General features: G+C 45.8%; 1 protein-coding gene across 1 annotated transcript in view; it reads right to left on the bottom strand.

The window, feature by feature from the left end:
• TMEFF1 (transmembrane protein with EGF like and two follistatin like domains 1) overlaps positions 1–21,663 on the bottom strand; it is a 121,712-nt gene extending 100,049 nt beyond the window's left edge. The window contains exon 1 of the mRNA XM_062207868.1: positions 21,459–21,663. Within this exon, the coding sequence (XP_062063852.1) occupies positions 21,459–21,663 (205 nt within the window). The remainder of the gene's footprint in view (positions 1–21,458) is intronic.
• Positions 21,664–21,912: the final 249 nt, after the last annotated feature.

Genomic DNA, 21,912 nt, shown 5'->3' on the forward strand with positions numbered 1-21,912 from the left:
ACTAGTAATGTTGACTTCGAGTCCCAGTAAATGAGAAGAATCACAAATTAAATTATCTTCTATGTTTATTAAATTAACTGTATTACATTATTTAACTTCTAGTATTAAAGATATGAGGGGGGATGCAAACTTCACTTGATATTTCATGACACAAAACCAAAAGCAGTTTATATTAATATCAATAGCCAAGATGACAAAACTTCTTTATGCTATATTGAACGAGAAAAGTTTCACATATGCCACACGATTATCTGACTCCAATGATATTTTTCATTCCATCCTGCATACTCCTGCCAAACTACCCTTTGTTAAACAACGCTTTGATCCTGTCAATCCTCCACCCCCATCCCTGATCTTCCCCCGCTGCCTACTCCAACTCTAAATGCCTGTGTCAGGCGCTTCAGGCAAGGTGACAGAGAGGACAGCTACTGCAGGATCAAACGAAGAACAGACCTGGATGATGTGCTGAGCACAAAAAGCACCCAGACCTACCCAAAGATACCAAATTGTGATACTCGCTCCTTCACATCTAATTCTGATTTCTGCGGCTTTGACACCAGGTTGGCAAACCTGTGTGTTTCCCTCTCACAGATCCATTAACTGAATCTATCAGGGTGTTCTTCAAAATAATGAACAGGGCAGAGTTTGTAGAGCATCCCTTATAGGAGACCCTGGGGTACAGTCTGGCTGTGCTGCTGATTCCAGCCTCCTGCAAATGTGCACCCTGGGAGGCAGCAGGGTAGCTCAAGTAGTTGACTCCTGGATTGTGCTCCTGGCCTCTCAGCCTGGCCCAGCCACATCTATTGCTGGCCTTTGGAGGGTGAACCAGTAGGTGGAATACTTCAGCCTCTCCCTCTCTCTGCTTTTCAAATAAATAAAACAAAATAAAAATTAAATATTAATTTAAAAATCTCTACAAATTTCTTGATATGATTTAGTGTTTTTAAGACACAGATTTCTAAAAATATGTAACAAACTTTTTTAATGCCTATAAAGATATCTGGAGGGGCTGGTGCTGTGGAGTAGTAGGGACAGTCGCTTCCTGTGCTGCCAGCAACCCATATAGGGGCCAGTTCAAGTCCCAGCTGCTCCACTTCCAATCCAATTCCCTGCTAATGAGCCTGGGAAAGCAGTGGAAGATGGCCCAAGTCCTTGGGCCCATGAAGCCACATGGGAGACCTAGAAGAAGCTCCTGGCTCCTGACTTCAGATCAGCCAAGCTCCAGCCATTGTGACCATTTGGGGAGTGAACCAGCAGATGAAAGATCTCTCTCTCTCTCTCTTCCTCCCTCCTTCTCTCTAACTCTGCCTTTCAAATAAATACATAAATATTTTTTAAAATTTTGGAAGCTATATACACCAAAATATGAACTACAACTATCCTCGGTAGATTTTGAACTTTCTTCATTATTCTGTATTTTCCTGAATTGAGTTTTATGATGAATTTGTATTACTTCATTTTTTTAAATTAGTGGAATTTGTTCTTTTTGATGATTTACTTACTTGAGAGGCAGAGTTATAGACAAAAAGAGGCAGAGACAGAGAGAGAGAGGGAGGGAGGGAGGGAGGAAGGGAGAGGGGGAGAAGGAGAGAGGGAGAGAGGGAGGGAGGAAGGGAGGGGAGAGGGGGAGATAGAGAGAGAAAGAGAGAGAGAGACGTCTTCCATCTGCTGGTTCACTCCCCAAATGGCCTCAAAGGCCAGAGCTGGGCTGATCTGAAGCCAGGAGCCAGGAGCCAGGAGCCAGGAGCCTTGTCTGGGTCTCCCACATGGGTACAAGGCCCAAGTACTTGGGCCATCTTCCACTGCTTTCCCAGGCCCTAAGCAGAGAACTGAATAGGAAGAGGAGCAGCCAGGACATAAACCAGCATCCCACACTGCAGGTAGATGCTTAACATACTATAACACAGTGCCGGCCCCAAATTTGTATTATTTAAATCAAATAAAACAATTACATTCTGTATCATATAAGAACCTTTAAAATATCACGCTAAGAGAAAGAAGCCAGTTTACATGCTATATGACTCTGTTTATATAAAATTGCAGAATAAGTCAACCCAGAGCAAGCCTCTACATTGTTGCCAAGGGATAAGGCAGTGGGTAGTAGAACTGATGCTTAACAGTTACAGATTTGGGGCTGGTGCTGTGGCATAGCAGGTAAAGCTGCTGCCTGTAGCCCAGCATTCCATACAGGTGCCAGTTCAAGTCCTGGCTGCTCCACTTCTGCTCCAGCTCTTTGCTATTGATTGGGAAAGCAGTAAAAGACAGCCCAAGTCCTTAGGCCTCTGCACTTGCTTGGGAGACCAGAAGAAGCTCCTGGCTGGCTCCTGGCCCACTCAACTCTGACCGTTGCAGCCATTTAGGGAGTGAACCAGTGGATGGAAAACCCCCCCACCTCGATCTCTCTCACTCTCTCTCTCTCTCTCTCAACCAGTGGATGGAAGATCTCTCTCTCTCTCTCTCTGCCTTTCGAATAAATAAATAAATATTTTTTAAAAATAGGTACAGATGGCCGGCGCCATGGCTCACTAGGCTAATCCTCCGCCTGCGGCACCGGCACCCCAGGTTCTAGTCCCGGTCGGGGCGCCGGATTCTGTCCTGGTTGCTCCTCTTCCAGTCCAGCTCTCTGCTGTGGCCTGGGAGTGCAGTGGAGGATGGCCCAGGTCCTTGGGCCCTGCACCTTCATGGGAGACCAGGAGAAGCACCTGGCTCCAGGCTTCGGATCAGCGTGGTGCGCTGGCCGCAGCGCGCCAGCCACAGCAGCCATTGGGGGGTGAACCAACGGAAAAGGAAGACCTTTCTCTTTCTCTCTCTCACTGTCCACTCTGCCTGTCCAAAAAAGAAAGAAAGAAAAAAGAAAAAAAAATAGTTACAGAGATTCTTCTTGGGAAGATGAAAATGTTCTGTAATTAGAAGTGAAGATCGTACAATATAATGAATGTACAAAAACCACTAAATTGTACACTTTCTTTTTTTTTTTCTTTTTTTTCTTTTTTTGACAGGCAGAGTAGACAGAGAGACAGACAGACAGAGAGAAAGGTCTTCCTTTGCCGTTGGTTCACCCTCCAATGGCCGCCGCGGTCGGCGCACTGCGGCTGGCGCACCACACTGATCCGAAGGCAGGAGCCAGGTGCCTCCTCCTGGTCTCCCATGTGGGTGCAGGGCCCAAGCACTTGGGCCATCCTCCACTGCACTACCGGAAGGGAGACAGAGACAGAAAGATCTTCCAACTGTCGGTTTACTCCCCCAAATGCCACCAACAGCTGGGTTGGGCCAGGCTGAAGCCAGGTGTCAGGAACTCTATCCTGGTGTCCCAGGGATTCAACTACTTGAGCCATCACTGCTGCCTTCCAAGCTGTGCCTTAGCAGGAAGCTAGATCAGAAGCAGAGCCAGGACTCCAGCCCAGGCACGCTGATATGGGATGCATCCACCCCAAGCATTTTCTTCAACACTGCACCAAACACTTGCCCCTAAACTGTGTACTTTAAAATGGCAATTTTTACATTATTTAAATTATATCAATGAAAATAATAAAACTAAAAATAACTTTGAAAATAAAACATTCATGCTACCTGCATTTTGGGAAAACTGAAACAAAAAGAACAAGCTCTGTAATCTGGTCTTTAAAAGGCATATACCCTAGCACCATGTCACGTTGGTCAGCATCCTGATTCTACCACTGGATGACCTTAACCACTGGGTTATACCCTGTGCCTCCATCTCCTCATTTGTAAAATAGAGACAGTAACAATACCCATCTCATAATATTCAAAGATACAGAAAACATTCAGAGCGGTGTGAGACATATATGAGTGATGTATTAAGTACTGGCCACTAAGATGTAGAGAAATGAATGATCAAATCTACTGTGAGCATGCATATTGGCACAAACTCTCATGTGTCCAAATTCATTGAAATTCTACCTGTCTTTATCTTTTTATCCAATAATCTACTTCTACAAAATTAGAGATAAAAAAATACAAAAATGTATGTACAAGAATGTTATTAACATCTCCATTTTTTATAACAGCAAGGGGGGAAATAAGTACGTAGCTGTTGGGAGGTAATTAAGTTATTGATGAAATATCATGCAGATATTAAAGTACATGGAAGAAACACACATACTACTATGGAAAGAGAGCCAAAACCCATTGTAAGGTGGAAAAACAGCTTATAAACCTATTTTCATTTTGAAATGTATGTTTGTTTACACACATATTTTAAGATTTTGCAAATATCAATACTCTGCTTCCATCAAACTTTTTTTTAAACCAATAAATTTAAACACAAGAATAATGTCCTCTAGTTCTATTTCTTTTTTTTTTTTTTTTTTTTTGACAGGCAGAGTGGACAGTGAGAGAGAGAGACAGGGAGAAAACCTTTACAGTTGGTTCACCCTCCAATGGCCGCTGCGGCCAGTGCACCACGCTGATCCGAAGCCAGGAGCCAAGTGCTTCTCCTGGTCTCCCATGCGGGTGCAGGGCCCAAGCACTTGGGCCATCCTCCACTGCACTCCCGGGCCACAGCAGAGAGCTGGACGGGAAGAGGAGCAACCGGGACTAGAACCCGAGGTGCCGGCGCCACAGGTGGAGGATTAGCCTAGTGAGCTGCAGCGTCGGCCCCTCTAGTTCTATTTCTAACCACTATTTCTTAATGTCAGAAGGACTAAGGGGACTGAGAAGTAGCCAGAACCCAAGAAATCATTCACAAAGACAAAAATCTACAAAACCTGCAAATCAGTGCTGGGAAACCAGATATTAACTGTTGTAAAAGAGAATTTTAAGAAGAGTTCACAGGATTCTAGTACATTAGTTCCAGACTTGGAGTTTCAATTTGATTAAGTAACTACATGATCTCGGTCAAGCACTAAATCTGAGAAACCCCAGTTACCTGGAGTAAAGGAAAAAAAAAAATTGGGTACAGTAATTCCTTGTAGGATTGCAAGAATAAGTGAGATCCTCAGGGAAGAACACTGGAGCCTATACTTCTCCATTTTGGCTGAAATCTCCAAAACCAAACATAAAATACTATCACAATGTCAAACTCCAGAAAACTGTCATAAAATAGTAAAGAATTTTTGGGGAAAGTAAACTAGTTTTAATTAAACGGGAATCAGAAAATGCTCATGGTATAAACCTGAAGAAGTAAACAACTGGGGGCCAGCACTGTCACACCATGGATTACGCTGCTGCTTGCGTCCCGTCTCAGAGGACTTGTTTACGTCCTGGCTGCTCCACTTCAGATCCAGCTCCCTGTTATGGTCCTAGGAAGGCAGTGGAAGATGGCCTAAGAACTTGGGTCCCTGCCACCCACATGGGAGTCCTGGATGGAATTCCAGGTTCTCAGCTTCACGTGGACCAGTTCCAACTACTGTGGCCATCTGGAGAGTGAACTAGAGGATGGACAAGCTGATCTCTCTCTCATTCTCTCCCTCTCTATCACTCTTTTAAAGAAATAAATCTCTTTTTTTTATTTAGTAAATATAAATTTCCAAAGTACAGTTTATGGATTACAATGGCTTCCCCCCTCCCATAATTTCCCTCCCACTTGCACCCCCCATCTCCCGCTCCCTCTCCCGTTAAAAGAAATAAATCTTAGGCCGGCGCCGCGGCTCAATAGGTTAATCCTCCACCTTGCGGCGCTGGCACACCGGGTTCTAGTCCTGGTCGGGGCGCCAGATTCTGTCCCGGTTGCCCCTCTTCCAGGCCAGCTCTGTGCTGTGGCCAGTTAGTGCAGTGGAGGATGGCCCAAGTGCTTAGGCCCTGCACCCCATGGGAGACCAGGATAAACACCTGGCTCCTGCCTTCGGATCAGCGCTGTACACTGGCCGCAGTGCACCGGCCGTGGCGGCCATTGGAGGGTGAACCAACGGCAAAAAGAAGACCTTTCTCTCTGTCTCTCTCTCTCACTGTCCACTCTGCCTGTCAAAAAAAAAAAAAAGAAAGAATTCTTATAATTTTCTTAAAAAGTGATGCATGTAGTGAGTAGAAACCAGAAAAATGGAAAGGGAAAAAAAAAAAAGTAAACGATAGTAAACACAAGTTTACAACCTAAAAAATGTGTTTTTAAAAGAAAAAACTATGAAAAATGAAGACTAAAAGAGCTTACTGGGAACAATAGAAAATCTAAACATATCAATGAGCCTACAAACAACAGGATTAATAGAGCAATATCAGTTTAGCTTCACTTGCAAACAGTATTAGATGAATGCTGACAAGGCAAAATAAGCTGAACTTAAAAATCCCAAAAGGAGATATGATCCATTAACAGTGACTCCAATATTAACAGAAAAGCCAAAGCAAACATAAAAAAAAAGTTCAAAACCTGGTATACAATGATCTCATCATAAACATTAAGACAGAAGAGAATGGCAATCATCACAGATTTCTTCTTTATATTTTTCTATATTCCTCAAATTTTCTACATAGTTCACAAACTGCTTTTATAACAGAAAAAAAAAAGGTGTGAGAGTCTTTTTTTTTCCTTTTTTTAACCATGGAAAAGAGACTCAGAATATCTGCACAAAAATGAGAGAAATGGAGCTGTGATTGAAAACATAATATTTGCCTCAGTTTTTCAAGGCAGAAGAATGTTAAGAATTTTAGAACTTTAAATGACTTTTGAAAAAATGATGAGACAACTGAGCCATGGCAAACACATGACACTTTTAAAAATAACATAGGCTTGAATAGTGACAAAAGATTAACAATAAATCAAGTCATCTAATAAACCAAGAGCATATACTGGGAGAAGTCTAAGATTTAAACAGGATTTCAAAGTGCATGAGAAGTATACCAGGGCTCCTAAATGCCTCATTTCTCCCATCAGAGAAGCTAATTATTGAACTAACAAAAGGAATAATGGAAAACACTTCTGTGAAAACAACATTTCTAACAATGTAAAAAAGGGAAGAAGGAGAGTAAATGAGTTAAAGGTGTCCTCCAAACCAGCTTTAAAAAAAACTGAGAACTTAAATTTCATAAAGAAAACACATATTGTAGGGAAAGTGAGGGCTAAGAAATATTAACTTAAATGAAGATGATTGGTTATAATTTTAAAATATGAAAGGTATTGGTGGGGAGGTGGAAAACAGATGGGTTATACCTCAAAATGTTACAGACAGTTATCAGGTGACGCAGCATTCAACTCCCAGTATATACCCAAGAATTGAAAACATCTGTCTACACAAAAATTTGTACATGAATGTTACAGTGACATTATTCAACATGGACAAAAAGTGGAAACAACCCAAATGTCCATCAACAGATAAACAGTAAACGAATGAATACAAAAATATGGCATTATACATAGAATGGACTATTATTCAGTCATAAGAAATGCAATTTTTTTTTTTTTTTTTTTGACAGGCAGAGTGGACAGTGAGAAAGAGACAGGGAGAAAAGTCTTCCTTTTCCATTGGTTCACCCTCCAATGGCTGCCGTGGCTGGCGCGCTGTGGCAGGTGCACCGCACTGATCCGAAGCCAGGAGACAGGTGCTTCTCCTGGTCTCCCATGCGGGTGCAGGGCCCAAGCACTTGGGCCATCCTCCACTGCACTCTCGGGCCACAGCAGAAAGCTGGACTGGAAGAGGAGCAACCAGTACAGAATCTGCTGCCCCAACCGGGACTAGAACCCAGGGTGCCGGCACCGCAGGTAGAGGATTAGCCTATTGAGCTGCGGCGCCAACCAGAAATGCAATTCTTACATATACTACAATTTGAATCAGCCTTTAAAACATCATACTAAGTAAAAGAAGCCATTTATCAAAAGTCATATAATTCCATTTATTTGAAACGTTCAGAACAGGTAAATCTACAAAAAAGAGTGAATTAGTAGTTGCCTAGGTAGGGCTGGAGCGTAGGGGAAGAGATTAGAGAATGACTGTTAAAGAATATGAAGCTTCTTATAGAGAAGATGAAAATCTAAAATTGACTGTGGTGACTGTACTAAAAGCACTGACTTGTATACTTTTCTAAAAAGACAATGGAGGGTATCACAAAAAAAGCACTAGGATCTGTAGCCTGGAAACAAATCTCAACAACTGAGAACAAAAGACAGGGCAGGCACTGGGCCTGGTGGTTGAGATACCAGTAAAGACACCTACACCCCATATCAGAGTACCTGGGTTTGATACCCAGCTCTAGCTCCTGACTCCCATTTCCTGTTTATGTAGGCCCTGGCAGGTAGAGGTAATGGTTTAAGTAAATGGGTTTCTACCACCCAGGTGAAGACCTTAATTGAGTTCTTAGCTCACAGTTTCAACCCTGACCTAGTCCTGGCTATTGCAGGTAATTGTGAAGTGAACCAACAGAGGTAAATAAATAAGCAAATTTTTTCACAAAGGTAAAAGACAAAATGATGGGTACTATTATGACTTCAATAGATCCTTTAAATCTACCCTATGCAAAGGTAAAAAGCACAACAAATTAAGAGACAAAATTATACTCAGTGTGTATGTCCTAAATAGAATAACAAAATATAAGAAAAACAAAATTTATGGAAAGGAAACCTGTATGTTGATTTGTACAAATAGCATACGAAGTTATCAGCCCCATGAAAACAGGAGGCCAGGGGTCACACCAGTCCTTCTGTCCTTGCACTGGCAGACAAAGGCTGTTACTACAGAGCCCTCAGCCTTCCTGGGGGCCTATGCACCTCTGGGAGGAGACTGGGCCAAACAGGGATGGCAAGTGCAGGCGCAGACTGGATCTGAGCCTTGGGCTTGGTGGGAGACTGGGCCTTGGGCCTTCGTTTGAGCATTGGCCTCCACCTTGATTTGAAGCTCTGCCTTGGCCTTTGCCTCGGTCTTTGGCCAGGACAGCCTAAGTAAGACCCTTGGCAGTACGGGCACAGCACACTCCCCAAGCTTGGGGCTGACACCCTTTGGGATCGTGGGCTTAACTTCCTTATGGTTAACAAGGGCCTTGACAGCTTCCGCATGTGCACTCAGAGCTTTGGCCTTGTTGGTCTGCATCTTCTTCAGGCCCTTCTTGTTGTGCTTCTTGGTAAAATGCATGTGCCTCAGGAACCTGACACCCACCCTCTAAAACATTCATATCTTTGTGACGGGTTTCTTCGTGCCACCTCTGTGCCATTTTTGTTGTGTGGGGTGTGGTACTTGGACTTGGTCATGTCTGCACCCTAGCCCGTGACTCCCAAAGCAACTGGCTATACCACTGTATTTGAAGGTTTCAATATTTCATTAACATGACATGACAGAACAAAACATTTAAAGAATAGAACCAATATACAGGCCAGTGCCATGGCTCACTAGGCTAATCCTCCACCTGCGGCGCCGACACACCGTGTTCTAGTCCTGTTGGGGCGCCGGTTCTGTCCTGGTTGCTCCTCTTCCAGTCTAGCTCTCTGCTGTGGCCCAGGAAAGCAGTGGAGGATGGCCCAAGTGCTTGGGCCCTGCACTCGCATGGGAGACCAGGAGGAAGCACCTGGCCCCTGGCTTCAGATTGGTGCAGTGTGCCGGCCGTAGCAGCCATTTGAGGGGTGAACCAATGGAAGGAAGACCTTTCTCTCTCTCTCTCTCTCTCACTGTCTAACTCTGCCTGTCAAAAAAAAAAAAGAACCAATACACAGCCTAAATTAAACCTTTCCCCCTTGGTAAGAGCCAGCTTAGCGTGAAAAGCTAGACACAGAGTAGATATAGAAAGACTATGATAAAGCAAATGTGATAAAATCTTAACTAGAAAATCCAGGCATACTACTGCAACTGTTCCCTAAGTTTGAAATTATCTTGAGTTTTTTAAAATTTAACTAAAATTAATAGCTAATATGATACAGAGACTGAGAAGTAAAGGAAATAACTTTCCTGGAATATAAGAGACTTTCAAAAATATGACATTCTCCAGCATAATGCAAAATCATAAAACAAACTACATATAATATGTCTAAATTATGTGTTTTACCACAACAAGAGGAATTTTAACATAAATGCTTATGGTGTTACAGAAAAAGAATCTATTTCCACCTAAAAAATTCAGAAAGGAAAAAAAAGAAAAGCTAAAAATGAAAGTACTGAAACTAAGAGAAAATTAAGAAAATAAAGTTAAAAAATAGGTATCATAAAAATACCATTAGAGTGGTTCAAGGAAAATGATATAATCAGAGAGAAAATAGGGTAGAGATTTCAAACACAGACACTACAAGGCAAAACTGAGGGAAATGCTTAAGAGGAAAGGAACAGAATGCAGTGCAAATTTCAAGGAATGGTGTTCAGCCCAAAAAGGCAGAGCACCGCAGAAAGATCTGCAATCAGCTTGGTGATGTGAATAACGGGGATGAGGAAGGAATGTACACCAGTCTGATCCTCCTCCCACAGTCAAGCTCTCCATCCCTAATTAGGAGCATCACAATTTACCCTACTTCCAACAGTGACAGATCCAAGAGGCAAAGGCAGAAAGAGATCAAGGAGGCTGGTTGGACATGGATCAGCAAAGTGAAGAGCTCACGCCTCATTAGACAGCTCTGGATGATTCTGGTTATGTGGAAATGGAGCCCAGTGTCATTAGTACCATCAAGTTTAGAAGAGAAGGTAGAGGGGGCCAGCGCTGTGATGTAGCAGGTTAAGCCACCACCTGCAGTGCCAGCGTCCCATACGGGTGCCAGTTCGAGACCTGGCTGCTCCACATCTGATCCAGCTCCCTGCTATGGCCTGGGAAAGCAGCAGAAGATGGCCCAAATCCTTGAGCCCCTGCAACCGCACAGGAGACCCAGAAGAAGCTCCTGGCTCCTGGCTTCAGATCAGCACAACTCCGACCATTGCAGCAAATTGGGGAGTGAACCAGCAGATGATGATAGATCGATCGATCGATCGATCTCTCTCTCTCTCTCTCTCTCTGTGTAACTCTGACTTTCAAATAAATAAATAAATCTTAAAAAAAAAAAAAAAAGAAGAAGAAGAAGAGAAGATCGAAAGCCAGATTTTTAGGTGAACCTCCAGATTTTTAATGGTTAACAAACAATGCAATTCTTTAAAACACTATGCAGGACAAACAAGTATTTCAATTCTATTTCCACTGTTAATTTTCACCAGGCTGCTAGTCTCCCCTTTTCCATTTTATCTTTTCCAACTCTAAACTTTGCTTTCTAAAATAACAATGTCACTCAAACCCTTTAAAAGCTTCCTTTGTCTTTAGAGCAAATGCCAAAATTTCAGAGGGGCCGCCAAGGCCCTCACTAATGTGGCAGCAATATGCAACTCAGCTCCTGCCCAACACCCAGATCCAGCCTTCCCAAAATACTCCCTTCAATTTCTCACCTTTGTGCCTTTTGGAAAACCATTCCCAGTCTAGAAGACCCTCCCCAGGGTTTCTGTGTTCACTGCAATACCATGTCATTAAATCATTCCACAAATAAATATTAATAGGCATCTAATTTTATGTTAGACACCTCCCAAGACACTGTGATACAGCAGTGTGACAGACAGACATAAGGAACTACAAAGAGTAAGGGAGACGGAAAGTAAAACATGTAGGAAGGAAGTCGCATGGGGAAAGATTTTTGGAGCAAGAAAAATGTATGAAGAAAGGTCTGTTGTAGGGAAAGGTGGAAGGGAAGAAAGGGTAAGTTACAATTTAAAAAATGTGAAGGTGACATTAGAGCAAAGACCTAAAGGAGCAGAGGCAACAAAGGACTGGGACAGGAAGGTTTCAGGCAAACAGAATAGCAACACCAAAGACCTCAGGCTAAAGTGGGCCTGGTGTTCTCTTCCTGTAAAGCCCAACTCCAGTGGTACCTGTCATTCATTCCCTCAATGCTGTATCTGAATCTTCCTTAGGGCACCCTGCACAGTGGAAAACCTCTTTTTGAGCATCTCCAGGAGTGAACGCTGATCAGTTACTCAAGGCAGAAAGGGCCAGGCGTTTAGCCTAGCAGTTACAATACACTTGGGTTGTACAACCCACCTGTTCCAGCTCCTCTGTCAATTCTAGCTTCCTGCTAATGCCCACCTAGGGAAGAAGTAGGTGATGGCTCAAGTTAGATTCCTGCCACCCATGTGGGAGACCCACATAGAGTTCCTGGCTCCTGACTTCAGCTTGGTCCAACCCCAGTCATCACGGCATTTGAGGAGTGAATCAGCAGATGGAGCTTGCTCGCTCGCTCTCTCTCTCTCTCTCTCACCTTCTCTTTAAGTAAATAAAATTAATTTTCTTAAGATTTATTTATTTGAGAGGCAAAGTTACAGAGAAAACGCAGGAGAGGCAGAGAGAGGTCTTCCATCCACTTGTTCACTCCCCAAATGGCCGCAATGGCCAAAGATAAGCCAGTACGAAGCCAGGAGCCAGGAGACTCTTCCAGGTTCCATGTGGGTACAGGGGCCCAAGCATTTAGGCCATCTTCTACTGCCTTCCCAGGCTATGAGCAGAGAGCTGGTTCAGAAAAGGAGCAGCTGAGACACCAACCAGTGCCTACAATGGATGCCCGCGCCACAGGCGGGAGGCCCAACCTACCATGTCACAGTGTAGGCCTCAAAATTAATTAATTTTAAAAGTCAATTAAGCAGCCGGCACCGTGGCACACTAGGTTAATCCTCTGCCTGCGGCGCGGGCATCCCATATGGGCACCAGTTCTAGTCCTGGTTGCTCCTCTTCCAGTCCAGCTTTCTGCTGTGGCCTGAGAAAGCAGTGGAGGATGGCCCAAGTGCTAGGGCCCCTGCACCCACACGGGAGACCGGGAGGAAGCACCTGGCTCCTGGCTTCAAATCGGCGCAGCTCTGGCTGCTGTGGCCACTTGGGGAGTGAACCAAAGGAAAGAAGACCTTTCTCTCTGTCTCTCTCACACACTGTCTGTAACTCTGCCTGTCAAATAAATAAATTTTAAAAAATCTTTAAAAAACAGTCAAATGGCCAGCGCCGCGGTTCAATAGGCTAATCCTCCATCTGCGGCACTGGCACACCGGGTTCTAGTCCCAGTCGGGGTGCCGGATTCTGTCCCAGTTGCCCCTCTTCCAGGCCAGCTCTCTGCTGTGGCCCAGGAGTGCAGTGGAGGATGGCCCAGGTGATTAGGCCCTGCACCCACATGGGAGACCAGGAGAAGCACCTGGCTCCTGGCTTTGGATCAGCGTGGTGCACTGGTCATGGTGGCCATTGGAGGGAGAACCAGTGGTAAGGAAGACCTTTCTCTCTGTCTCTCTCTCACTGTCCACTCTGCCTGTCAAAAAAAAAAAAAAAAAGTCAATTAATGGGGCTGGTGCTTTGATGCAATGGATTAAAGTGCCATTTGCAGTGTCCGCATACCATATGGGCACCAGTTCCAGTCCCGGCTGCTCCAATTCCTATCTAGCTCCCTGCTAATGCACCTGGGAAAGCAGCTGAGGATAGCCTGGGTGTTTGGACCCCTGTAGCCCATGTGGGAAATAGGATGAGGCTCCTGGCTTCAACCTGGCCCGGCCCTGGCCATTTCGGCCATTTGGGGAGTGAACCAGCAGATGAAAGATATCTCTCTCTCACTGTAAATCTTACTTTCAAATAAATAAATAAATCTTTAAAAAAAAAAAAAGACTACTTCAGAAAGCTCACAGAAAATGTAAATTTTTTAAGTCAATTAAAAAATAAATTATTTTAAAGTGACACATATACATTTTAACTTCAAATATACAAACATACATTCACTTCCCAAAGACCTCTTCTATGAGTATAGGACTGCTAATGTAATTCCCCACTTTCTTGGGTAAACCACAAACATAATTCATTAACTATGAAGTCCATCTTCCTTTCAAGTAGAACAGGAACTTAAAAATATTTCTGAGGAATTCTTCCAAAACCTTATAGGATTTCCCCCACTCTGTTTTCAGCTGTCTTGACCCCAAGCTAATGCATTCAATAGCAATTCTTTTAGCTTTTTTTTTTCTAAGATTTATTTTTTTTATTTGAAAGAAAGAGACAGAGGAAGATATAGAAACATCTGCTGGTTCATTCCCCAAATAGCCACAATGGCTGGGGGGCTGGGCCGAAATCAGGAGCCTGGGATTCCATCCAGGTCTCCCAGATAGGTGCAGGGGCCCAAGCACTTGGGCCATCTTCCATTGTTTTCCCGGGTGCAATAGCAGGGAGCTGGATCAGAAGTAGAGAAGCCAGGACTCAAACTGGGGCTCATTTGGGGAAGTGAACCAATGGATGCTGGCATCACACACAGTGCCTTAACCCACTGCTCCACAACACCATCCCATCTTTATCAAATATTTCTAAAGCATTTCATCAAAACAATTCTTTGTATATTCATAGTTCATTGATTTGAGTGATTTCTATTAATTCACACTCACAAGTACCACTGGTATACTCATACATTTCAGAAGAAAGACAACGACTCTTTCTTAGTAAACAGAGAAATCAAATGATACATAGAAATACTAGTGCTAACCTAACAGTATGAGCATCTGTGTGCTTGCTATAGAAATTGGTTAGTATGGCTTACTAAAGGGAATGGTAAACTCAAGATGTCAAAATCAAGCCCAGCAAAGGACCTGAACAGACATTTCTCCAAACAAGGAGTACACAGGACGCGGTACCATGGCACAGCAAGTTAAGCCACCACCCTATACGAGGGCCAGTTTAGAGTCCAGCTGCTCCACTTCCGATCCAGTTCCCTGCTAATGCACCTGAAGATGCTGCTAATGCAGCAGAAAATGGCCCAAGTCCTTGGGCCTCATGAACCACGTCGAAAACCTGGATGGAGGCCGGCGCTGTGGCTCACTAGACTAATCCTCTGCCTGAGGCGCCGGTACTCCGGGTTCTAGTCCCGGTTGGGGCACCGGTTCTGTCCCAGTTGCTCCTCTTCCAGTCTAGCTCTCTGCTGTGGCCCGGGAAGGCAGTGGAGGATGGCCCAAGTGCTTGGGCCCTGCACCCGCATGGGAGACCAGGAGGAAGCACCTGGCTCCTGGCTTCAGATCAGCGCAGCGGCCGGCCGTAGCAGCCATTTGGGGGGGTGAACCAATGGAAGGAAGACCTTTCTCTCTCTCTGTCTCTCTCACTGTCTAACTCTGCCTGTCAAAAAAAAAAAAAGAAGACCTGGATGGAGTTCCAGGCTCTTGGCTTGGGTGAAGCCCTGGCCTTTGCAGCCATTCGGGAAAGTGAACCAGTGGATGGAAAATCTCTCTGTCTCTGCCTCTCTGTAACTCTGCCTTTTAAATAAATAAATCTTTAAAATTAAAAAAAAAAAGTACATAAAAAGATGCTTAACATTAGGAAAACACGAATCAAAACCACACTGAAACACAATTTCACACTCATATGACAGCCATAATCAAAAAGGCAGACAGGGGCCGGCGCTGTGGCTCACTTGGTTAATCCTCCGCCTGCAACGCCAGCATCCCATATGGGCACCAGGTTCTAGTCCCGGTTGCTCCCCTTCCAGTCCAGCTCTCTGCTATGGCCCGGGAGGGCAGTGGAGGATGGCCCAAGTGCTTGGGCCCCTGCACCCTCATGGGAGACCAGAAAGAAGCACCTGGCTCCTGGCTTCGGATGGGCGCGGTGCCGGCTGTGGCGGCCATTTGGGGAGTGAACCAAGAGAAGGAAGATCTTTCTGTCTATAACTTTACCTGTCAAATAAATTTAAAAGTAAAAAGGCAGACAGAGAAACAGGCATTTTCCCTAGCAGTTAAGCAGTAAAGACACCTGCATCACATACCAGTGTGCCCAGCTCACTTCCCAGCTCTGGCTCCTGACTTCTGCTTCCTGCCAGTGCAGAACCTTGTAAGCAGCAGTGATGGCTTAAGTAACTGGGTCCTGCCTCTCACATGGGAGGCCTGGATGGGTTTCTAGCTCCCATCTTCACCCTTGGCCCAGCCCCTGCCTCCAAACACCGTAAGCATTTGGGGAGTGAACCAGTAGAAGGGGGAGTACTCTCTCTTGCTCTTGCTCTCTCTCCCCCTTCCACCCCCCAAATAAGAAAGAAATGTAAAAAAGGAAGAGACAATAACAAGTGCTGGAGATGATTTGAAGAAACTGAAACCCTTAAATGATGTTAGTGGAAATATAAAATGGAACAGCCACTTTAGAAAACAGTTTGTCAGTTTCTCAGTGTTAAACACAGTGATCATGTGACTTGGCATTTCCATTCTCGGATATACAGATGCTCCTGGACTGACAATGGCCTTCTATTCGATAAACCCAAAAGCAGCAGAAAATAATGTAGGTTGAAAATGCATTTACTACTTTAAGCTAGTGAACATCATAGCTTAGCAAAGCAGCACAGTGGAGTGTCGGCTACTCCATTTCCTGATCAACTGTGAGCTATGGTTTGATGCTGCTTCCCAGGGTAACAGACTATCATCATATCAAATATCACTAGCCTGGGGAAAAATCAAAATTCAAAATTCAACATACCATTTCTACTGAACATGTATCACTTTCACACCATTATGAAGTCAAAAATATCTGAAGTCAAGATATCATAAGTTGGAGACCATCTGTATACCAAGAGAATAAAAAACAAATGTCTTCACAAACACTGGTAGATGAAAGTCACAGAAGCGTGATTCACAACAGCCAAGGAGTCTATTCATACAAGGGAATATTATTTGGCCAAAAAAAGGAATTCCAACAGGGACAAACCCTGAAAACATTATGCTAAGTGAAGGAAGCTGGACACAAAGACCACACTTCATATCATTTCATTTACATGCATATCCAGAATAGATAAATCCACAGACAATACATTAGTAGTAGGCAAAGGCTGAAGGAAGGAGGAAGGAGGAGTGACTGTTAATAGGCACAGTTCCTTTTGAGCTGAGAAAAATGTTCTGGGGGCTGGCGCTGTGGCTAGTGGGCTAAAGCCTCCACCTGTGGCACCAGCATCCCTTGTGGGTGCTGGTTCAAGTCCCAGCTGCTCCTCTTCCAATCCCACTCTCTGCTATGGCCTGGGAAAGCAGTAGAAGATGGCCCAAGTGCTTGGGCCCCTGCATCTATGTGGGAGACCCGGAAGAAGCTCTTGGCTCCTGGCTTCAGATCAGCCCAGCTGCAGCTGCTGCAGCCATTGGGGGAATGAGCCAGTGGATGGAGGACCTCTCTCTGTATCTCTCCCTCTCTCTGTCTGTAACTCTATCTCTCAAAATAAATAAATAAAAATATTAAAAAAAAAAAAAAACAGAAAATGTCCTGGAATTAGTAGTGATGGTTGTATAACTGTGAATATACTAAAAGCCACAGAACTGTACAACTGAAAAAATTTTCCAATGCTGTTAATGTTCAATAAATGCTTGGGGAGTGGGGGGAGCAAGTCCAAATACTTTAAACAGAAATGTCCACTGTATTGTTTTTAAGAGGCTAACCAGTTGCCTGAGAATATAAGGCACCTGAGGGCAGAGAGGGCCTCACATATATTTTCCTTAACATCCAGGTGCTGTTAGATTACACTAAGCAGTTATTCAACCAAGGCTCACTAAATAAATAAATAACCACATTTTTCACATCAAAGATTAAAACAAAAATGTGCTGACCAAGATTCCACACTAATTCTAAAAGCTATCTTTTTTTATTCCACAGAATCCTGAATTGCCATGTCTCTTAATCTGACCTTCATTCTATCCACTGACACCACTCTTCAGAGGACCCACTTCTGACTTCCGTGACAGTTTTAAAACATAGTTCAAATTGTCCAGTTATGTCTACCAGTAAATGCCACTCAGTGGTCTCTCAACATGTTTTCCTACCTCTTAAACCATACAGCTAAGACAGAAACGGCTCACAGGTTACGTAAGCCTCCTTTGTTCTCCTCAAATACCCTAACGCCAAAAAGATCGTCATCATCTTCATGTGACAAATGGGGAAGAAAAAAGTCAAGTCTAAGGTTACCCAGTCTCCTGAATTCAAAGCCCATTTTTCTTCACAAATGTCATCTATTTCCAAGCTTTGGATGACCAGAGAACTTCGTTAAGATTTAAAAGAACAAATAAAAATTTATAAAGTCAAAGATTCATAAAACAATTGTAAATCTAACATACAGAGTGAGTGAGGGGGAACTGGGCCAAAAGAATAACAAAAAGGGCTTGTTTAGTCAAGAAGGGAGAAAACAAAGGGTCCACTGCTGGGGAGAGGGTGTAGCATCAAGAGATGGCAGAGACAATGCAGATTCACCCAGCTTCTCCATCTCCATCAGGGAGCGTGTCCTTCAAAATGGGAACCTGAATAAAAGGGTGCAACCATCTAAGTGGCAAGGACAGTGGGCAGGAACAGAATACAGAGAGTTCAAAATAACTTGCTTCTAGATCCAAACAAAATTCTCTATGATACTGGAAAAACTTTATATGTGATTTTAAAAACTGCTGATGAACCAAGCTATCTGTACAAGGTGCCAGAAGACCAGAAATAATAAAGAACACACTCTCATTTTCAAAAGGAAGAACATACAGATCAAGAAAAGCATTTATTTACTGGCCGGCGCCGTAGCTCAACAGGCTAATCCTCCTCCTAGCGGTGCCAGCACACCAGGTTCTAGTCCCGGTCAGGGCACCAGATTCTGTCCCGGTTGCCCCTCTTCCAGGCCAGCTCTCTGCTGTGGCCCGGGAAAGCAGTGGAGGATGGCCCAAGTGCTTGGGCCCTGCACCCCATGGGAGACCAGGAAAAGCACCTGGCTCTTGCCTTCGGATCAGTGTGGTGCGCAGGCCACAGCGCGCCGGCTGCGGCAGCCATTGGAGGGTGAACCAATGGCAAAGGAAGACCTTTCTCTCTGTCTCTCTCTCTCTCACTGTCCACTCTGCCTGTCAAAAAAATAAATAAAATAAAGAAAAGCATTTACGAGTAAACCTGCCACATATCTGCCGAAAATTCTAGAATGAGTAATGACAAGTTTTTAATACAGTAAAAAGAGAAAGCAACTATGAGTTCTTTACTGAGGAAGGCTACACAACATTTGCTTTTGAATAAGGATTACTAACCTGGAAAAAGGGGGAAAACACAGACATACACCACTGATCCTAACAAGATGATCTGAAAGAATCTTTCAATGATAGGCTAGTGAACAAAATGAGAAAGTGGTGAAGAGAAGCTTGAAAACCTGTTAAATTCAATCAAGGTAATGCGGAACTGGCAGAACACCTGATTGACTAACGTATCAACATCATACAGCCTGGTTGGACGTCTCCAGTAAAAATCTCACAAGGTTCCATCCTTTTCTGCTATCTAGACAATGCACATTAATAAAGCCACAGACTGCTCTTCACATTTCCAAGTGTCACAAAACTGTGAGTGACCCAACACACAAACCCTGACCTCAAAAAAGTTTGTGAAAAAACTGAATTAAACGTAAGTTTGGAGCCAGCACTATGGCATAGCAGGTTAAAACCTCAGCCTCAAGTGCAGGCATCTCATGGGCACCAGTTCGAGTCCCAACTGCTCCACTTCTGATCCAGCTCCCTGCAAATGCGCCTGGGAAAGCAGCAGAAGATAGCCTAAGTCCTTGGGCCCCTGCACCCACGTGGGAGACCCATAAGAAGCTCCTGGCTCCTGACTTCGGATCATCTCAGCTCTAGCCATTGCAGCCATTTGGGGAGCGAACCAACAGACAGAAGACTTTCTCTCTCTCTCTCTCTCTCTCTCTCTCTCTCCCTCTCTAACTCTTTCAAATAAATAAAATAAATCTTTAAATAAAAGGTAAATTTATTTTGGTACAAAAATGTTTGCAATCCACACAGTTTTTTCATAATACATCTTTCCAATAAACTTTTGAAGACTTTGTATTCCAGCATCCTACTTCCTTTCTGTAAACTTGTACTATGTGCAAGTTAAAAATCACACACAGAAACACCGATCAACACACACTACATTTTGCTAAGGACCAATTAGCAACTAAAATATTTTGATGATGTGATTTGTTACCAAAAAAATACACATGGCTTTTATTCTTAAAGATTATTTATTAAAGCACTATCTCATATTAGTGGAAAAGCACACCATTGTTAACTGTGCTTAAAAGCCCTCGCTCATAAAACATACCGTGTGAAAACTTAAAAGATTTCAGGCCTTCAAAGCCAAACAGCAGGTCAAAGGTTTTCTTCATTCAGGGCAGCATAAGCACCTGTGCTGAGGCCGCTTGCTCATTCCTCAGTCTCCCAGAACCAGTGCCCCTTCAAGATTTCAAAGGCTGGAAGGCCATCCAGCAGGCAGGCCATTGGAGTCCCAGTGGCCTCTTGTCGATCCTTCCCTCTCCTCCCCACTAGCCCTCAAGACAAGTGGACTGAAAACTGACAAAAGGGCAAGTTAGAAGGGATGTGGTTCATGATCACTAGCATCTGTTCAGCCAGCTGCGGGAGGACCCACCCACCCACCCCAAAATGAGACCTGGATGCCCCTCCTTGCCCCAGGACCTGAATCCTTGGGCTCCTCTGGGACCCCTTTAGAAAGGAAGAGAAAACTTCACAGCTGGGTACCCTGACCCCCGCCTCAGGGCCCCCACCAGTGTCATCCATTAAAGCCCCAGCAAGCTCTTTGTTTCCAACAGCTGTGGGGCGCGGGGGACGAAGGCGGCCTTGGAGAGAGGGGAGAGGTCACTCCCTTGCTCCCTTTGCTGCCAATCTCCAGGCCCTGCCACAAAACAACACGGACACAGCACAGCTCCTGCAGAATCTAATCTCTCTTAATAATCCAGGATCACACCTTGGTACAGAGGCATTCCCTGAGACCTAATTACCTCTTTTTATACCCAAACCCTACCCAGGATGACTCCCTCCCTCTGACAAATGGGGTTCATTCTAGGACAGCCATCCTTTCTCCTCCTTCCTCCCCCTCAACGGACACCCCAGGATGGCTACCTGAACCCCAGGCTTCAGCCATACAGAACACACACAAAAGACCCTGGGACTTTCACCTGCCCATATCCACAGACCCGGGGTCACTCCAAGTCTCCACATCCCACCTCTAAACCCAAACCCTAAGGACACACTCGAGCGCGCGCGCACACACACACACACAAGTCACTCTGCGCGGCTAACCCGCATCCTCACCCCCCCCCCGCCCCGTTCCCTTTACCCACACGACCACTCTGAGACCCCCACCCCCACCCCAGCACACGGCCACCGCTCTGACCCTCAGCCCCGGCTCCCCAGCTCCTCACGGTCTCCCACCCACAGCACCACACACACACACACACACACGGAGACCCCCGCCTGCGGCCGTCCTTCCTCCCCCGAGCCCTAACACTAACACGCGCTCCTGCCAGCGCACGCCCCCGACCCCACTGGGAGCCCGGGCCGGCTGCTCCGCGGCTCCCGGCCTCACCTCCTCCGCCGCACGCGGGGCCGCCCTCGCTCAGCCACTCGACACACACGGACGCACGTACGGCCACTCCCCGTCCCCAACGCCGGTCCCCAAGCCCGCACCGCGCCCTCGCTCACCCTGGGGCCCGACTCTCCGGGACTCCCACGCCAAGGGCTTCCCCAGCCCTGCCGCGGGGGCCGGGACGCGGGCGGCGGCGGGAGGGAGGGGCCCCGGGGGCGGGCTCCGGCCGGTCTCACCTGAGCAGTTGATGCTCTTGCCTTTGCCGCCGGGACAGTCCCCGCCGCCTCCGCCGGCGCTGCCGCCGCCACCGGGGGGCTGGTTGGAGGCGCGGCTCCCGGGCAGAGAGAAGGCGAAGAGCAGAAGCACCGACGTGTAGCAGCAGAAGGCGAGCGGGGGCGCGGCAGGCAACCGGAGCGGCGCCTCAGCGGCCGCGGCGCCCATGGCTGGCGCCCCTAGACGGCGGGAAGTGCAGGGAGCCGCAGGCCCGGGGCATCCAGCCGCGCGCCGAGAGCCCCGCCGCTACCCCGGCGCCTCCTAGCAGCAGCGCCGCTGCGCCCCGGAACAGCCCCTCAGCATCCCCGTCCCACCCTCGACACCCGCCAGGCCCCGGCCCGCCGCGCTCGGGACGGAGTCTGTGGGTCCGGGTGCGCGCGAGGGTGCGAGCCCGCGTGGGGGAGACCGAGGCTGGCG

The sequence above is a fragment of the Lepus europaeus genome, chromosome 12, assembly GCF_033115175.1.
Source record: "Lepus europaeus isolate LE1 chromosome 12, mLepTim1.pri, whole genome shotgun sequence".
Classification (NCBI taxonomy): Eukaryota; Metazoa; Chordata; class Mammalia; order Lagomorpha; family Leporidae; genus Lepus; species Lepus europaeus.